This window comes from Tachypleus tridentatus, chromosome 9 (genome assembly GCF_004210375.1).
Source record: "Tachypleus tridentatus isolate NWPU-2018 chromosome 9, ASM421037v1, whole genome shotgun sequence".
Taxonomy (NCBI): Eukaryota; Metazoa; Arthropoda; class Merostomata; order Xiphosura; family Limulidae; genus Tachypleus; species Tachypleus tridentatus.
The window spans coordinates 112126660-112146527 of record NC_134833.1 but is presented as its reverse complement, the minus strand read 5'-3'; the positions used below and the strand labels follow the sequence as shown (position 1 = coordinate 112146527).

General features: G+C 33.6%; 1 protein-coding gene across 10 annotated transcripts; it reads right to left on the bottom strand.

Moving 5' to 3' along the window:
* Positions 1 to 1098: 1098 nt before the first annotated feature.
* Positions 1099 to 19301, bottom strand: LOC143226064 (uncharacterized). 10 transcript variants are annotated; one of them, XR_013014271.1, is made up of 4 exons: positions 9202 to 9430; positions 6452 to 6545; positions 3581 to 3705; positions 1099 to 2321 (listed from the first exon to the last, which is right to left on the bottom strand). XR_013014271.1 is itself a non-coding variant. In XM_076456503.1 (3 exons), exons 1-2 carry the CDS (start codon positions 9295 to 9297, stop codon positions 6462 to 6464), a joined length of 180 nt encoding a protein of 59 aa, XP_076312618.1. In that variant the 5' UTR covers positions 9298 to 9417; the 3' UTR covers positions 1099 to 2321; positions 6452 to 6461. The 10 variants fall into 10 exon arrangements, 1 of the variants encoding a protein (XP_076312618.1); XR_013014269.1 differs by having other exon boundaries at positions 6690 to 9401; XR_013014272.1 differs by lacking the exon at positions 9202 to 9430 and adding an exon at positions 19202 to 19294 and having other exon boundaries at positions 3581 to 6545.
* Between the last annotated feature and the right edge of the window lie 567 nt (positions 19302 to 19868).

The window sequence follows — 19868 nt, the reverse complement described above, 5'->3', positions numbered from 1 at the left end:
GTTTGTACAACTCGTTTCGTTAGGAATCGGTTTGAAGTGACATTATTCTGTACTACTTTGAAACAATTAAAGCTTTCATTTTATGTTCGGTTATTACTATTCTGTACTTAGTATATGCATTTAGGTACAACATTACAGGTCTCATTAGGTATCTAAAGACTATTTTAATGTGCACTGAAAAGGATCATGCTATGCAGATATTGCATATCCCACTACAATATAGTAGACCTATAGTATAGCCACAATATTTCTTAAATTTTACTACTTATCTAGTTTAGAAGCTGCTTAATCTGATTTGGACATATTAAAGATTTAACTGCAATTGTTACATTCCATGATGCGAATCAAGGAAGGATGTTAGATGCTGTTTTTAAAAATAGTTATATTGAACCCAACACCACCTTAAGATTATGTTTGTATACAACTGTTACATGAATCAAAGATACTTCCAGGCTATTGTTACTCCAATCGGGATTAGTTAGATGTAAATATAAGTGAATTATGAAAACAATATCGATTTTTTAAAAACATTCGTTCCACTTTAGAAAAAATCAAAATTCACATGTGGTCGGTCTCATCTTCTCCCAGATTTTTGTTCACTTAATGTCTTTCGTATTTATTCTGCAAATGAGTGTTAGTGTAAATAAAACAAGTCTGTTTTATTCAGGTTAGTCTGTCTGACTTCTTTCATTTGGTTGATATTAATCACGTTTACTCTGGTTAACTTTGTCTTCAAACCTCTAGTTAAGCGATGGTCAAAACCTGCGCATTTTTTTCATGAGTATTGGTCCTGCTCATGAAGACACTCCTATACAGAACCTACCAAAATACATTTGTTTTGAGGACTCAGAGCTCTGTTTATGTTCAGGGGCCTGGCATGGCCAAGTGTGTTAAGGCGTTCAACTCGTAATCCGAGGGTCGCGGGTTTAAATCTCGGTTGCACCAAACATGGCCCTCCCAGCCGTGGGGGCGTTATAATGTTACGGTAAATCCCACTATTCGTTGGTAAAAGAGTAGCCCAAGAGTTGGAGGTGGGTGGTGATGACTAGCTGCCTTCCCTTTAGTCTTACACTGCTAAATTAGGGACGGTTAGCCCAGATAGCCCTCGAGTAGCTTTGCGTGAAATTCAAAAACAAAAGAAACAAACTGTCTAATTTCTATTGTTCGAAATACTAGTCGAAGAGAAAAACATATATAACAATACAGTATAAATAAAAAGAAAAACACATTTATATGACAAATATACGACTACAAAAAAAATCGTTCTCGTCATCACGAGTCATCATTTCTGTCTTGTTGCAGCAACTAGTCGAAGAAAGGATATAACCTTAAAAACATAAAAAGTTTAGACATATCAGAAATATAAAGAATATGTAAAAAAGATACTTGTTTTTGCTTTTTCATATCGCAAATCCACATTGCGCTCTCTGCTGTGTCCACTGACGGAAATCGAATTCCCAATTTTAGCGTTGTAAATCCTGATGTCCCAGCAGGAGTGTAGAAAAGGTGGTAAAACTGAACCTTGAGGAACATTAGAATAAAACTCGAGTGAGTGGGTCTTCTCAAGATTAGTAACTACAAACTGTCCAAACAAATTTATGTTGATAAGTCGGATGTAGGTAAGAAGTACTGTTTAGTTGCTTAGTGTAGGTTAAACCACGGTGAAATATAAAGTCAAAAGCTTGTTCACAGTCAGAAAGTAACACATAGAAGTGCTTGCTAGTATTAAATCGATTGGAGAGAAAGTTTACTAATTTAAGAAGTTGATCTATTATTAATAGCTGTAGGTAAAGCTCATCGTTAGAGCTATACTTTAATATACCAGATGATGTGAGCTATGAGTACCACAGTTTACTACTCTGCTAATACAGTCCAAACGATTATAGTTATCTATTTTGGGAATGTACATCCTACACGATATAATCATTTGACATGACTCGTAAGATTTCTTTATTACGGAAAGAAATTATGTATTTAACAAGTTATATTTGTGAGTTGTTTAACTTACATCTTATGAAATGTGTTTTAAATTATTTGTGAACAAAGTATCATCTTTATTTAATAGCTTGGTACTACAAAGTCCTGGATTCATTGTGTTCAGACATTCATATAAACGTGCACTTCATCCTTAAGAAATACACTCATGTATGCGCACTTAAGTAAATGATTAAGGTTTTGAAATGAAACGTCGTCTTTATTATTAACTTTGTAATCTGTAGGTGTCAGCACAAGGTAGATAAGAATTTTAACTTCGATATCATAACTCTTCTGCTTGGTATCCCAATTTCTTTCGAAGTCATGTCATTATTAATGGCCCGTCCCTAAGAAAGAAAGGTAATATATATATATATAATTATATGTATAAAATAACGAATAAACATAAACTTATATATAAATTAGATACGATTTATAGGTTAACATGTTTCGTTTTTAAGTAATTAAATGTGTTGTAGAGCATGTGTCATACCAGTCCTAAAAAACACACCAGACTTACGAAAACTAACTGCATGCATATCTGTTACTAATTTTAAGGAAGCGCATCACTTTCGTTTTTTGTGAGCAACCAATAAGTCATTTATTTGTAATATATATCGTAGTGTTAAACATAAAACAACAATAAACTTAAATCTTCAGTTTCAAAATTCAATAAAAACTAGTGACAAAGATGTTCGATGGAAATGTTCCTCGTAATTATTATTGCATCTGAAATGTTATGTATCAGTAAATTCGTATAAAAATAGTGAGTTTTATTATAGTAAAGCCACATCGGGCTATCTACTGAGCCCACGAAGGGGAATCGAACCGCTGATTTTAGCGTTGTAAACCCTCAGACTTACCGCTGTACCAGCGGGTAGCCGTGCGAAAAGAACCAATAATTCAAGGATCTTAGACTACTTCTGAAACCTTTTATATTAAAATATATTGATTCAAAATTATTCTTAACTGTTACACAAAGGCGCTTTCTTAATATACTTTGGTTCGGTAACAAAGGAGGTTGGAGTGTCTGTGTTGAATTACAAATTGATTTCGTCTAATCATAGCTCTTTCAGTATGTGATATTTATACCCCATTTTCATTTCTGATGTCTATCAAGTCAATTTTAGGACCTACTATTTGTGTTGTATTTCTGTCATTCACGTTTATTTTATATTCAGTTTATTACGTCACCATTATTATGGAATATTAATACAGTTTTCTATAGTATCTGAATTTAATCACATATCTCTGTATTCGATAATTTTCATGCTTTTTCATGTCTTATTCGTCGTATCCGGTTTCCAACAATCTTTTCTATTATTCGCAACTAATCATGTTTCCTTTGGTATCCGATAGTTATCACTGGATAATTGATATGAGTAATACAAGTTTGATTTTGGAATGATAAAATTAGAGTAAATCACTTATAAACGTAGTAAGTTTCTTTTCTCTCTTTGAAGCAGTTTATAATAAAGACATAAAAATATGACATGGCAGCCCATTTATTGTTCACAGTAACACTTAAATGAGATATTGTTATTCACCATATTGTGTTTAATAGTATTCACGAGGCAACATTGCAAAAACCAATAAATGTACTTACACTTCTACACACAAGACCAAACTAAAATGCGGCTCAGCATAGCCAGTTGGTGAGGGCGCTCGACTCCCACTCTGAGAGTCGCTGATTCGAATCCCCGTCCTACTAAACATGCTCGCTTTTTCAACCTAAGAAAGGTGAAGTTATAATGTTATGGTGAATCCCACTATTTAGTAAAGGAGTAACACAAGAGTTGGCGATAGATTGTGGTGATATTAACTGCTTTCTCTCCAGTATTTCATAGCTAAATTAGGGACGAACGCTGCAGATACCCATTGTGTAGCTTGTGTAGCTGTGGGAGCGTTATAAGTGACGGTCAATCCCACTATTCGTTGTTGTGAGAGTAGCCCAATACTTGGCGTTGGGTGATGATGACTAGCTGCCTTTGTTCTAGCCTTACGCAGGAATATTAGGAACGGCGAGCACAGATAACCCTAGTGTAGTTTTGCGCGAAAATCAAACCAAACAAATAGTTTTAGGCGAAATTCAAACGATTAATAAAATGTTTAGTTATAAATTTGGTCACGTAACTTAATATTTAAAAAAGTAGTGTATAAAAAGTGTTTAAAACAAATATTGTTAAAATATATATCATAGCTGTAGAACGTTTTCTAAAAAAGAAATTTAAGATTTTTTAGGTACATGTACACTTGAATACTTTCACACGACAAAAATACAGTAGAGCGCCGTTAAGCCGCGGTATTTGGGGGGTGAACCTGCTTAACCGCGGCTTAAACCTTTGTTGCTGAAAAGCCGAAGCCGCCAACAGCTCCGCCGAGGAGCCTCATCCGGGCCATTGCGTGATCATTATATCGGATTATCGAATTAAAATTAATACTTTAATTATTGATCACTTTTTTCACGAATTTACCGCGGATTAACTTTAATGTATGGAGAGGTGTGATTCGGTAACAATGGCGGCCTCCATAAAGCTTACATAGAGAGCGGATAAGGTAGATTAACGGTCGGTTTCTATTGTAATATATTTTATTTATTTCCCAAATTAAAGCAAATCCTTTTTAAATATCCCCTTGAAGTTATAAAGCCAGGATTAAATTCGTAAGCTGCGTTTTTACACGTTCTTAAATTAGCGGTGAGCCGCGATAATCCCCGCTCACATCGCTCACAAGACTTGCTACAGCGGCTTAAGCGATTTCGCGGTTTACTGGTCTGCGGCTTAATGGCGCTCCACTGTATTAAAGGAAAGTATAATTATAATTATGGATAAAAGATGGCGATACTAATATCAAAGACTTGTTAAGCTTCTTGTGCAAGCCTTCTGAATCAGGATGTTTTGAGCTTTCTTTTTAAAAACATAAATTCAATGTTTGCTAATATTGTATTGCTGCATAAGGCCATTTCGTGATTTTTAGAGGTCCCAGTGTACATTACTCGCAGTTACTTCTGTAGCTTACCAGAAAATCTGTTAGGGCACCCACGGTATCTGACCATGTGTGCCAAGTTTGATTCTACTAGTTTATGACAGTTAGTATGGACGAAATTTCAAATAATGCACCCCTTCATCTTAAGGGGTTTAGGAACTCAAGATTCTATTCAGTCTTTGGGTTTAGCGTTCTAGAAAATCTACTGAAAATCCTATTTCCTGCCTAAATGGTCTTCAGGATGCATTTTAGTTACGATTGGTGCCTCTTGCTAGGAGAGCTTCGACACATAGATAGTGAACCCGCCACCCGAGTTCTGTTAAAAAATAGTCCTACTATCTTCATAACTATGGCAAGAGTATACAAACAAACAAACAAATTCGTAAGCTACTTTAATTAATACAAAATAACTAGTTAAACCCGTACAAACATAAATAAAAATTATTCTGTTGCTAATAAATAGAATTGTTTGTGCATTAATTGTCAGTTTCGAGAAATATTTAAGATTCTTAACTAAAAGTTATCATAATAGCTTTTCTGATTCATCTTCTAGTAAAATAAGTTTCAAATAACTATAAAAAATACCTCTATTCTCTAAACAGGGATTAACTCAGTCCATGTACACACACAAAAATGTATTGATTATAATGCCAACTATGCCAAAAGTTGGCTATTAATCATCGTGTTTGGATCATTGTGACGTGATGCTTTAAAGTTCAATATTCTGATAACAGCAATTAGGAAATCTTAATATAAACAACATGCAGTAAATACTACAAGAAACAACAGCAACAAGAAGTCCATAAAAGGAAAGTGAGTTAAATTACAAAGCTAAGTTAAAACCACAAATGGATAAATAATTTATTTGTCTTTTATTATAATGACGAGATATTAAACTGAATAGAAATATAGTGCTTTTAACCTTTCTTGAGATCAAATCAAATATAATGACAGAATAAAAATTAAAACTTCTTCAAAAGGTATTTATTTAGTACTTTGAAGGCAAAATATATAGTAACGAAAATATTCATTTTAAATAGGTCCACTTCCTGAGTGTGTACCAGAACCTCTAATAATATAATAAAATGGTGTGTTCTAGAGACCTTGTACTGATATTATCTACACATAAAAGCTACTTAGAAAACGTTTTTTATCATATCGTTATATAAGTTGTTTCTTATAGCATAGGAAATGTGAATGAATTTTGTAAGAAAATCATAAAAACAATTTCAGTACAGCTGACCTAATAAGAGAGACAATTGTCAATTTTTGTTGTAATGAGGAATACTCGTACAAACCTAATTGCAGTACAGCTGGCATAATAAGAGAGACTGTTGTCGGTTGTTGTTGTACTGAGAAATACTCGTGCAAACCTAATTGCAGTACAGCTGGCATAATGAGAGAGACTGTTGTCATGCTATATAAATATTTTACTATTTTCACCATGTTTTAGTGCACTATAATAAAAGTTATTAATTGTTAAAACACTAACATCAACGTAGTCATGCTCCAAGCTGCTTCAGAGCGCGGTTTGTCTTTGTTGGCTTCAAAGTTGCAGTCTTGAATCTCTCAAAGTTACAACGTATCTATGAACAAAGAAAAAACTCAGAGTACATCTCCTCTATTCTAACCAATCACGATTTGAATTCCAAAATAATCCAGAAACATCTCTACTTTAAACGATATTTGTGAAGCAGTAGTAACCTAGGGAACATATGTAATTCTCTTACCAAAAAGTTAAATTAGTGCCAGGCATGGCCAAGTGGTTAAGATGCTCTACACGCAACTGGATGGTTACGGGTTCGAATCCCCCTCACCAAACATGCTCGTCTTTTCAGCCGTTGGGACGTTATAATGTTATAGCCATACCCACTATTCATTGGTAAAAGAGTAATCCACGAGGGAGCGAGAGGTGGTAATAACTACCTGCCTTTTTTCTGTCTTTCATTGCTAAATTGAGAACAGCTAGCATCCTGGTAGCTTTGCGTGAAATGCAAAAATGTTAACTTAGTAAATTATTTGAATAGAATTTGACAGATTCTATTACTATAATATATATTTATACTGTAGAGAAATAGTATCTCTGCACATACTTTCATTTTAACACGTAACAAAGTGCACACTCTCAAAATGTATAATGAATGATAAAGTACATAGATACACACTTTAATTACAGATAATAAACGGTTAAACATCAAATCAATAACTATCTTGTTCCGAACTAACTTCACAAAAATACAGTGTAAAAATCAGTTTCTACGCGACACAGTGGAGGAGGTTCCATCATGATCTGGGGTGCTTTCTCCTTCCATGGAACAATGGAGCTTCAGATTATACAGGGGCGTCAATCAGCAGTTGGCTACACTGGCATGTTGGAGAGAGAATTTTTATTGACTGAAGGCACTCGTTTGTGTGGAAATGACTGGATAATTAAGCAGAACAATGCTGTGATCCACAATGCCCGCAGGACAAAGGACTTTTTCATGGCGAATAACGTGATTCTTTTGGACCATCCAGCATGTTCGCCCGAACTGAACTCCATTGAAAATGTTTGGGAGTGGATAGTAAAGGAAGTCTATAGAAATGGACGTTAATTCCAAACAATGCATGATCTTCGTGAAGCCATCTTCACCACTTGGAATAACCGTCCAGCCACTCACTACTGAGACCTCTTGTTGGGCATTTCCTTCCCTGTTTAGGTCTTCTTTTTGGTATGGTCTTGAACTTTTGACCAGCTAGTATTTAGGCTAATTTCATAGTGTTCACATTTTCCCTATTAAATGCTAAAAACGTTTTTTATTTTTATTTTCCCTTTTCTTATTCTAATCTTTCGAAGCTCTACTCAAATAAGTGGTTGAGTTTAACAACGCAAATGCATAGTTTTTCGTTATGTTCATTGGCCTTAAGATTTTGGCCAGCAGTGTACTTCTGACAGAGCATAATACAAACTGTCTTTGTGCATGTACTTTGAAATTATCATTTTGAGATAGAGTAATTAATTGAATGTCACACATAAAACCAAAATATGTTACTTAATCTTAGAAATCTCTAGGGAAAGTAAGTATACATTTTATAACAACTTTCTAAAACAGGCTTAAAATTATGAGTTAATATTTGAAGATTTTTTCATTAACATTAAGAAACTTTTAATATTGTATTACTTCAGTTACTCAATATTAAACTGTTACAAACTTAAAAGAAAATCATCGATATACACCAAAATTAATATATTTTTTGGTATCATGAAAAAAGTTAAGGGAAATCTCGTCTCTTTCGAGCATCGAAGTATTTGCTCAAACTGCTACATATAATACAAAAAATAACTATTGATACACCTGAGATGCTCCAAATGTCTGGAATTTCTTTGAAGAAAAACAATTGCCAACAGAAAAGAAAAGTAATGTGAGAGGCTGCTCTAACGACAGAAACTATTCCAGCTTGTTCAAGTTGTATCCCCTTATAGAATAAAACTAACCCAACTATCTCAATAAGGGAACAGAATACAACTAATAAAGATGGTTCTCCACAAGGTATGACTGGAAGCTGTCCAAATAAAAATATTATGATTAAACACACAATAACACCAATCCATCCATTATTGAACAACATCACAGAGAAAGGAGTCTCTCTCAACCAGCGGGTACAAATTATATTTAATGCACCAAGTATTGTGGAACCAAAAGCCATCAAAGCTCCATAAACCCGATCCGATAAAGTTATATAACTTAAGTGATTAGTTTGTTGAAGTTCTAAGGGAAGTTTGGATACCAGAGCAACACCTACTACAGTTAGTACTGCTGATATAGCTTGCAATAAGCCAAATGGTTCTTTTAAAACTATCCTGGCAAACACAGATACCATAATTGGATAACTGAAGATGATGACACTCGCTTCAGCAATGGGTATATATTGAAGTGAAATGTATCTCATGTACATTACCAATGCATGCACAACACTTCGAATTAATATAATTTTTCTTGTGGGTGGAGGACCAAGTGGATAAGCATTTTTGAATATGAGAAGCGGAATACTATATATGGCGTTAAAAACTGAGTTAACCCAAAGTACTTTTGCAGAATTTACAGTTTTTAAATACTTAACAATAGCATATGTTGTGGAGAAAAATAAAGCCGCTGATATAGTATATAGTAAACCCTTATAAACAGATAAAATTCTTTTTAATCCAAGAGAGCTTTTCCTTTTGTAAATAGTCATGCGAAGACTTTCGTCTAGGTCGCCTACAAGATTGTCCGAGAAACCAGTTTCTATTTGGTTAATATCCTTTATACTGAAAGCTTCGGAACTGGATTTTCTGAGACTTTTCTTTATGGTGTCCATGTTTCTTAGATGTTGAATTACACTCGTTTCTTTCTTTCAGCTGTGGAAAAATAAGGATGTATAAAGTTACATTATAACACTTAGATGAAAAGAAAATTTTGGTTTTGAGCTTTTCTCATTAACTGTTGTACTGAATAAAGTATTGAAAGAAAATGTATCTGGATCGTAAAGTAATACATAACATTGATCTCGTAATAACCGAATAAAAAAAATGATACCTGATCTTATGCTTAACTTTCTCAATTTTTCTAAGGACTATCATTTCAGAAAGAGAAGCCTTCTAGGTACTATAAATATAATAGTAATACTTTACCAAGTATGAGAAGTGTCATAACAATCTTTCTAGCTTTATGAGATTTTATTCGATTTTGTTACGAAAACTACAGAGAGTGGACAAAAAGTGTTCTTCTCTTGAAAATGTTGCTAATTTGTAATATCTCTTTTATTACCTAACATATAAGATGTGTAAAACTATATGGTTTTGGAACGCACTCGACATGATTTATTCAAATATGATTTTAAATCCTAAGTTTAACACTGACTTTCGTAAATACCAGAACTTTTCATGATTGTTGTTACATTTCCTCCTACAAAATAATCAAACAAGTTTCTCTACAATTATGAAGTTGTTAAAAATATGTTAGAAACAAGAGAATTGATGTTATGGAATGCCCAGATCAATCACCTGATATCAATCAATAGTTATTAACAAAAGATCGCAAGCCAAACTCGGAAGATAGACTTTTTAAAGCACTCAATGAAGGATAGCAGTCACTCACTCAGGAATGTCTGCACAAACTCATTGAAATCATGCCACGTCGATGCGGAGCAGACCTGAAATTCAAGGAAATGCCGTGTTACGTATTAGAATTTATTTTGGATGAGTATCCGATATATTATGTGACGTACATTACGTATTACTATTTAAAAAAACCGGAATTTTATTTTTAGCTTAGTAGTTAATTAAATGTACATAAGTATTAAAATTACCTTATTTGCCAACAATATTGATACACAGAATTTTCTTTTTTAACATAAATATGTTTTAATATACAAACATGAAAACAATATAGTTTGTATTAACGATTATTACTAATAGTTATTACAAATCTTAATTTTTATACAAAAGTTTCACAAAGTTACAAACTATACTGACTATTTAACTAAAGTTCCAGGTCCATGACGAGCAAACTAATTTTGAATTGATACAGTTGCATCTCGCTTAAATAGCTAGGCTTGATAGGCCTCATACCTCTTATAAGTTCACTTCTTTCCTATGAAGATAATTTAATGTCTTCGTAGAAATTCTAACGTCCAAAGTTATTCACTGAAGTTGAATGGTTGATAATATTCGAAATCTACAAACGTTCCTGAGAGTATTTTGTAGTTTTCTTATTGATGGACGTTACTCACCATTACAGCTTAATAGGCCTATAGTTCACTAACTGCAGTTGTCCAATAATATTCTCTCTGTCTTTGAGCGCGTCGGTTTTTATATACCAATCACTTCAGACTCTAGAATTTTCAAGAATGATCGATCACAACAGCGTTTTTATAAAATAAGTATTGTTCATTTTCACATTTGAAAACGCTCTAAGGATTTTGAGAACAGGCTGGAGTTGTACAATATATACTCAACAATAAACGTCACATGCAAAAAAGAAAACTATAATGAAACAAGCGTAGGTACTAAAATAAACGTATATCGGTAAATTCGTTAATCTCTCTCCTTAGAAAATTAAGAATTAGTGTTAGACAATTTTTAACTAAGATATTGCATACATACAATTGTGCACACTCATCACAATTTGTAAATACAATACATTGTCAAAAGAATTATATAATTTCAAAAGTAACGACAATAATACAATCCAAATAACATTATAATATTACAATGTTATATAGTACTTGCTTAAACACAAAAGTTTTCTTTTTGACTTGACACAATTAATTATTACATGACTGAGATGTTCTTCGAACGTTGTGATAAGTATAAAGCAATAACAGAAATTTTCTCATTTGGTTTTCTAACCAATTGGCATATTTGACAAGTTTTACAAAAATAAGAAATATCTTCCCTAAATTTTGGCCAAAAGAGATGTCTTATAATTTTGTCACACGTCTTGTTGACTCCTAAATGAGCTCCCATCGGAAATTAATGAGCAAATTTCAATATCTGAGAATGATATGCTTTTGAAACAACAATTTGATAAACTACAACCCTGTTCTCTGAAACTGGTACATATTATGGTTTCCATTTTCTTATAAGCACACGATTTTTACAAAATTAATCACCTGGAACCTTTTTCACTTCATCCTTTGGGAATGCACATTTAAATAGGGAGGAATCTGTGAATCATTTCCTTGCTCATCAATCAATTTGCTTCTAGCAAACGGAATTTTACCATCTGATTCAGGTTTCTCACATTCATTCGCCACTTGTCAAAGAATTGTCAGTAAGACAATCATTCGCAAGACCCATGCCGGACCCAAAAAATATCTGTGACAACTCTATAATGTCGTCCTTTGAACACGTGTCTATTATTTATTTTTGGCGTAATTTTTTACGTTACAGCACACGAGAGAAACACTTCTTGATCCTCCTCAACAACAACAACATCCTTAGACGAAACAGTGACCACCTTGCTTCTCTTTTGGTTTAGGCAACAACTTTTCCTCCAGCCAATTCGTTTCTCAACAATAATGATGCACCCTTAATTGGTATAGTATGTCTTACTCCAACCACGACTGGTCCCGAAACTAGGTCTGATGTCAAATAAATGTTATGAAGAGGAATATTAATAAAACCACCTTCAATACCCCGAGCCATAACAGACTCACCAGTGACTCTAATCTAAGTATAGTACACCTTCTAACAACAATGACTGAGCTGCCCCAGTAACATGTAAAATATGTACGAGTATGGAATTTGCATAGCCATTTTTCATAGAGACAGAAACAACAAACACAAAAGGTCTAAATTCCTTCCTAACTTTATTAATTTTTTTATCAGTGGCGAAATAAACATCATCAGGTGATTTAATGAAACTGCGTCCATATGTAGACATAAACGTACCGGGTTTTGCCTCCTTATATTTATTTTTTTCAAGCTCCAACAAAATAATGGATTGGCTTTGATTGTTTTCATAACAAATCATTCTGGCTATATGAAGATTTCCAACTAGAGAAACTGGATTTTTATAATAATCATCAGCATTAGTGGATTAAACAGGTACTGGCTTTTGTGGAGATGGCAATAATTTCTTTTATGAAAAGTTATTTTATGTGCTAAAGTGTAATCATCGGAAAGAGCACACTTCTTTTTGTGGTGTTTCAACTTTCTTTTCGTGTAAATAAAATTTGAGGTTGTCACTTATACAGCGTTTGAGTCCGTCAATTAAATATTATTGTCTTAGTTTGTCGAAGCTGTTGCCAATATGCATAGAATTACACCATCGATCGAAATAAATCTCTTTTTCGCGAGCAAATTCCATATAAATTTGACTCTATTGGTTTCGATAGCCTCGAAACATTTGGTGATAAGCATCTGGTACTAACTCATATACTTTATAGATATATGCTTTAACCCTATCATAATCTGTACAATCTTCTGTAGCCAACTTTCTCAAAATGTTGGAAATATTTATCGATTTTATTTCTATTAAACGGTAGTATCTTTTATCAATTGAGTTCAAAGTTACCATTTTGCCTTGATCGATCAAAGTTGACTATAATTTTTATTTCTTTCAGTCTAATTTCTTTTTCGGCTTCATTACTGACTTTCTCTTTTAGGCCTTGATGCGGGCTTATTCAAGCTCAATTTTTTTAGTTTTAATTGGATTTCTAACATATCTTTATCATTCAACTCTGGTTGGTTAGTAGAGACACTAGAATACTCCACTAATGGTTCCTTAGACACCAAATCATCATCGATTAACATTTCATCAATCCACTTTTAGTTCATTTTCTTCGGTGATTTCAAACCTCTAATTCTAAATTCTGGAAATTTCAAGTAATTCACTTTTATTATATTTGTCTAGTTGTTCGAGGGAGGGTGATTCAAGAAAACCTTGATAATATAATCAGACATAATCAAATCTTGTTGGAAGTGATAAATATAAATCGTATTATCATTTGAAATTGAATTTATTTCGAATTTGTCTCTGATTCAGATCTTGGAAATGAGCCCCCCAGTTTGTTATCTTACGTATTATTATTTATTTCACCTGAGTCTCCGATTTATTATGTTACGTACATTATGTATTATTCAATTATTCATTGAAGTTGAACAGTTTGTAATGTTTGAAACCTATAAACGTTCCTGGTCCAATTCTGTAGTTTTCTGATTACTAAACGTTTATCATAATTATAGCTCCCTAGGCTTATAGCACACTGAATGTAGTTGTCTAACAATATTCTTTCTGTTTCTCGCTGCTTCGATTTTTACATACCAACCACGTGAGTCTCTAGAATTTTAAAGAATGATCGAGCATATCAGCGTTTTCATGAAACAAGTATCACTGATTTTTTACACTCAGTATCGTTCTATACATTTCGAAAACAAATGGTACTTGCGCAATACATAGTTAACAGTATACATCACATGTTTGATTTGTTTTTTGAATTTCGCACAAAGCTACATAAGGGCTGTTTGCGCTAGCCGTCCCTAATTTAGCGGTGCAAGACTAGAAGGAAGGCAACTAGTCATCACCACCCACCGCTTCAAGTGTAGGTACTAAAACAAACGTATAACGGTAAATCCGTTACATCCGACTAAATATAAGCTTATGAAACAGGTTTGTATTATTTTCAGTTCGATTATTGTAACATTTTACTCAGTAACATAACAAAACGTTATGGGACACATGTGACTTATTAGTCCCTTTCGGCTGTTCGATTCTCCAAACTAAAACTATTAATAAATAAATTTAATAAAATCTAAACGCCAACCCTTATCATCCATATAGTTTTAATTACAATCTTGTTAAACAATTATTAGAATATAAAATTATTTTTTGGAACAGTTTTATTACCAAATAAGTTTTCATTAAATCTCCAGTGTAATCCACATGTTGTATTAACTCTTAAGAACAACCATGTGACACAATTACTCCAACAATATGTTGTTATTTTTAACACATACGATATTCACAGTTAAAACTGAAACTAACAGATGCATAGTAAATCGGCAAGAAGTGTCTGAAAAAATGTGCTAATTCTCAAAAAGTGAAATTCTGTCACAAGAAAGAAAAAAGAAACTGACTCAGTTTTTCGTCTATGAAACTATCAATAGATTTTATAGACAAGATTAAAACAAAACAATGCAGAGTTCTGACTGAATCTGTAAGCTGATGGTTGTTTCAATAACCGAACAATACAACTGTAAAAGACTAACATCAGAGGAAAATACATTGTAGATGAAGGTAAGCTGCAAGAGAGAATGTTTGAGTGTACGTTAAAGTTCTTGTTTAACTAACAGGAGAAAGTTCTGTAAACTACATCGTGAAAATAGTGGTACTGTCGAGAAAATGAAATGTAACTTTTCTTTGTGGCAACGAAGTAACTAACGGCGCATTTAGTGTAGTCGTTGTGTATAAAACACCTGCACTCGATCTAAACCAGTGTGGCAGACAAGTAACAGCAGGAAAGATCAGCTCCGTTCAGAGCTCAATATTCCTTATTCAGCTGAATAATCTAAATAAATACAGCCAGTGTGGAGCAGAGCTTATAAAATATATTTATTTTATATTGTATGGAAGACCCACAGCTGTGAAACCTAGGTATTGGAAAAAAAAACCATTTATATGCAATTTTTATTACATTGCACAAAAGTAAGTAAATTTACACGCAACATATTCCACAAATACGACAAAGAGGAATTGAATCCGCCGAGTTGGTGGAGCAGTTATTTCTAAAGGATATATGTGTCATGGCAAACAACGATTCACTAAACTTGAAGAGGGGAGTAAGAGCAGTAACACCCTGAGTGTGAGAGTAAGTTGAATACTAGTTAACAAATTTTTATTCAGTAAAAAGTTCGTTGTTTTGATCTGTTTTATTTTATAGTAACGCTAGGTGTTTATTGTTTTAGAACTTTCTTTTTCATGCAAAGTACTACTATCATTGTAACATCAAGCTTTAGCACTACCTATGGAAGTGGCTCGGATTGTTCATCAAAATTATATTTTAAATATCACTTCAATAGATAATCAGAATCTTACAGTACTATACTGTGTTTTGTTTTAGAACAATATCTATGTAATGACTGAGTCACAAGTTCTGAGAATGTCTGTAAATATCAGAGCAAAAAGTTAGAATTTCTTGTTCTCCTTTCCTCAGCTTCTTTGTTATTATATGTAAACCAAAAACAATAAAAAAGGTGTCAACCAAACTTACCCTGGTGACATACTTTCAAATGGAGTATCTGTTTTTATAAGTAGCATTAACAAGTAGCAGTAGTAATTCAAAAATGTATAATTGTAGTTGAAACGATGTTATTACTACCCATTGAAATTAGCTTCCTTGCATAAAGTTGGTGTTCCGTTAAAGAGCTTACATACAAGGTGAAACAGGAATCGCCAGCTGATAATAGATGAGCAATACAAATCTCATTGCATTTAGAATTTGGTTATAAATACAATCTCTCTATATCTACTGAAACACTGCAATAGAAACAAATAAAGAAAGACTTTTCAAGAAAAGAAAGTGAAAGCAAGGATGTCCAATGTCAGTGCTTCAAAAACAATTAACACGTATTAAGGATGGCATTTCCATCATCATATAGGTATATAGTTGAACTAAAATTCCTCATAAGCTTTTACGAAAAAGTCACAGATTTGGTGACGATATCACAAAATTTTGTCTACCACAGCACACAGTATTAAACTTAGTTTTGCTGGTGTATATTATACCACAGCACACAGTATTAAACTTAGTTTTGCTGGTGTATATTATACCACAGCACACAGTGTTAAACTTAGTTTTCCTGGTGTATATTATACCTTAGAAGAGGCTTGGCATGGCCAGGTGGTAAGGGCGCTCGACTAGTAGTCTGAGGGTCGTGAATTTGAATCACCGTTGCACCAAACATGCTCGCTCTTTCAGCCATGGGCTGTTATAATATTACAATCGGTCCCAATATTCGTTGGTAAAAAGTAGCCTAAGAGTTGATGGGAGTGGTGGTGAATAGCTGCCTTCCCTCTAGCATTACACTGTCAAATTAGGAACGACTAGCGCAGATAGACCTCGTGTAACTTTGTTCGAAATTTATAACAAACAAACAACCTCAGAAGATGTACGTGTGGTGTGTTGTTGTTGATTTACCCTCTCGGTGTCTTAGCTACGATCAAGGATAACGTGGTCTGTTTTTTAAAATTTGTTCTAGTTCTTTGTTGTCAAAGTAAACCCGAAGACCGTAACCTTGGTATAAATGCTTTAATGCTCATCACCTTGATCAATGGTACTCTACCGCTTTCAGTGAAGCTTGCTTATAATAACGCTGAACAGATCGCACTGTAGGTTCTAGTTGAAATAGAGACTTCATCTGACGCAAGTGCTATCTGGCTGTTTGAAAAGCTTGTCCTACAATCATTAATCTACTTTTAACTTCTTTGAATGACATCGACTAACAAGTGTAATTTTTCTCTGAATACATTTCTCAAACAGAGCTTGTTGCACATCGTTGGCAGATGAGAATAGTTTGTATGATCATATTTCTTACGCATGTAGTTTACAATCACGTTCATAAAATCATGTGGATATCCTGGGAGTAACACGGTGCATAGAATCGTTAATAGAGTCATGCATAACGCAAGCAATCAATTGTTCTTGTCAAGAATACTGAAACTTGATGCCTTTCGTCGGGCTTCTTCATTTGAAAAGTTTAATGTCACTATGGGTTCGATACCAAAGAACTGCGAAATACAAAAGACATCGTTCCCACGCCCTGTTTGAGTGCTCTAACAATATATTGAGCGACTTGCTTTCATTGAGTTCTTGGATGATCTGCGCCGTTTCTTTGGCGTCACAGATCCAAGGGATCGCTAGACATTTCGCTCTCCAATAGAATATGTAATCAATTCTTCCTTTTTCTTCCTTCGTACTTTTGATTTCCTCTTCGGCTGTTTTCCACCTGCTTTTCGCGCCGTTTTGATCTCTGAGTCTAAACCACATTAAAATCGAGGGCATTTCATACAAGTACCGAGCATGCACAGTTTACACTTAAAAGCCAATTTCCTTTCATTCCTGCGTTGCTTTATCAATACAAGATCAGTACACTAACTCACTGAGTGTCGATAGTATGTCGTTATCTGTTTTGTGGCCAGCAGTGACATTAGTTTTTCACAAAGAGTGGGGCAATCGCCTGCTTTTTGTCCAATCAGGTTTTTGTAAAAACGTTAACCAATAAACAAACGATCTGGAATCACTTGAAAAATTAGGTTCTGCAAAATCCTGGGCACCCTGACCCATGGAAGCACTGTTAAAAAGTTTTTCTTTGCTTATATATTAGCCATGATATTGCTTGCTCTTGTTGGGTCAATAACACAAAGAAATTTAACAACAATTTATTTAACAATTTGTGAGTAAACTGTTTTAGTGACAGCACTCTTAACATTTTCAAAAAAATCTTTTTATTTGTATAAAAAAGAAAAAAAAAGATCTTAACCGAACAAGTTCTTTCTCACAGAGAAATAATATATTCAGTTCTTGTTCACAGGTAACGAAAATGTAATTTTGTAGCTTATAAATAAGCATTGTGTCTGGCTTCATAGATTTCAGGTTAATAACATTCACCTCTATGGTTTACAAAGAAGCAACACATTATTTTAGAGTTTACAGCCGAATAGTATCTTTCACTATATTGTGTACTCTGGGTTATAAAAAAGTGAGTTTTACTTGGTTTTTGGAGAAACAACACTAATTTCCATTGTGCTTTCCAGAAAAGTGAGATTTTCCTGTACAGATAAATAAGATATTACGCTAAGGTGTACAAAAACTTAATATATTAAAACACTATATTATGATTTGGAGAGCAATACGTTTCATTGAACTAAATATAACGACAGTGTGGCACATAGTTCAAAGCACAGCGTTAATAGTTACACAGAAATAAAATATTTAACTGTTGTTTATGTTGATTACTGTTTGTTTGTTTTTAATATCTGCCACGACTTCTATATTGGAGAAACAAGCAGAAAAATAGAAACTAGATTAAAAAAACACTAGTAACACCTTTACGCGATTTTGAACACTGCAAATCAAATAAACACAACATAACTATAGAGAATACCCAGATATTAAGTAGGGAAACAAATATAAACAAACGCAAAATCAAAGAAGCCCTACTTATGCAACAACTAAAACCAAAATTGAACTAATATAAAGAAACACCTAATAACTATACTAATTAATAGCCTAACGTCCAACTGCAATGCCACCTACATTCCCGTACCTGTCTATACTCTCGTTCCTAAGACGTATGTCCGTCAACGGTCACATTCAAACTCTCTCTTTCTTAACCTGAAGATGACTTAGGAAGGTCAAAACGTTGTTTTCTCCTTATAAATAAAAGTATTAATACCCACACCAGCTGTTCTGAGATACATTTATATTTCTAGTGGGTTTCTCGTCATCAAGAGTGAAGAATAGGACCGCCCGTTCCGAATAAATCCCCACATCGAGCATGTTCGATGAGAGGGTTCGAAAGTGGTCGAGTGTCTAAATTAAATAATTATAAAATTTCATGATATAATTGAAACAAGATATTGATCTGTGAAGAAATTAACGTCATAACTGTTACCTTAGTTAATGTAAAAGTTACTACACTATTAAGGTCTAAATTCCAGAGTGTTTCTAATAATCTTACTTTTCATGAAGTTTCAATAAAATGAAAAACAAAACTTACTTTCCTTGGATACACAAGGATATTTGTACCGTCAATCTCTTGTATGTTTTCTGTATCGCATTGGAACACCGAACAAAGTGTTTATCACGAGTTATTTCTCCGAAACACCAGTTAAATATAAACAGAGCATGCGCTGAACGTTCAAAGAAACAACAGATGTTTCTTTTATATGCAAAAACGGCTCGTTTGGGCTGAGAAAACAATTTTACATAGAAGCCCAAACGAGCCGTTTTTGCATATAAATTTTCTCAACAAGTGGGTTTCTCGTCATCACTGAACAGATGTTTCTGTTGTGTTATGGTGTGTGTCTATTGATTCACTTAGGTAAATTATATACTGAACGCACACATATATTTAATTTCGATAGGTGTTCATAGATTAAGTAAAATGTTAATTCTTACTCTTAGTATTACTCTCATTTCGCGAGTCGTCAATAATGGCAGTAACCATGACAATATACAATAGTGAAAAAATCTAGAATTGTATTGAACCATCTGAAGAAATGATATAGTGTTAGAATCAGGGAATAACGATGTATAAGCATTCAGGTTTTAAAATAGGAAAATAGTTGATCTTAGTGGATACTTCGATGCAAGGATTGAAATAGAAGTGTGAAGAATGGATTGAGACGAAGGGAAATTAAGATAAATGAAGGTTTATAAATAAA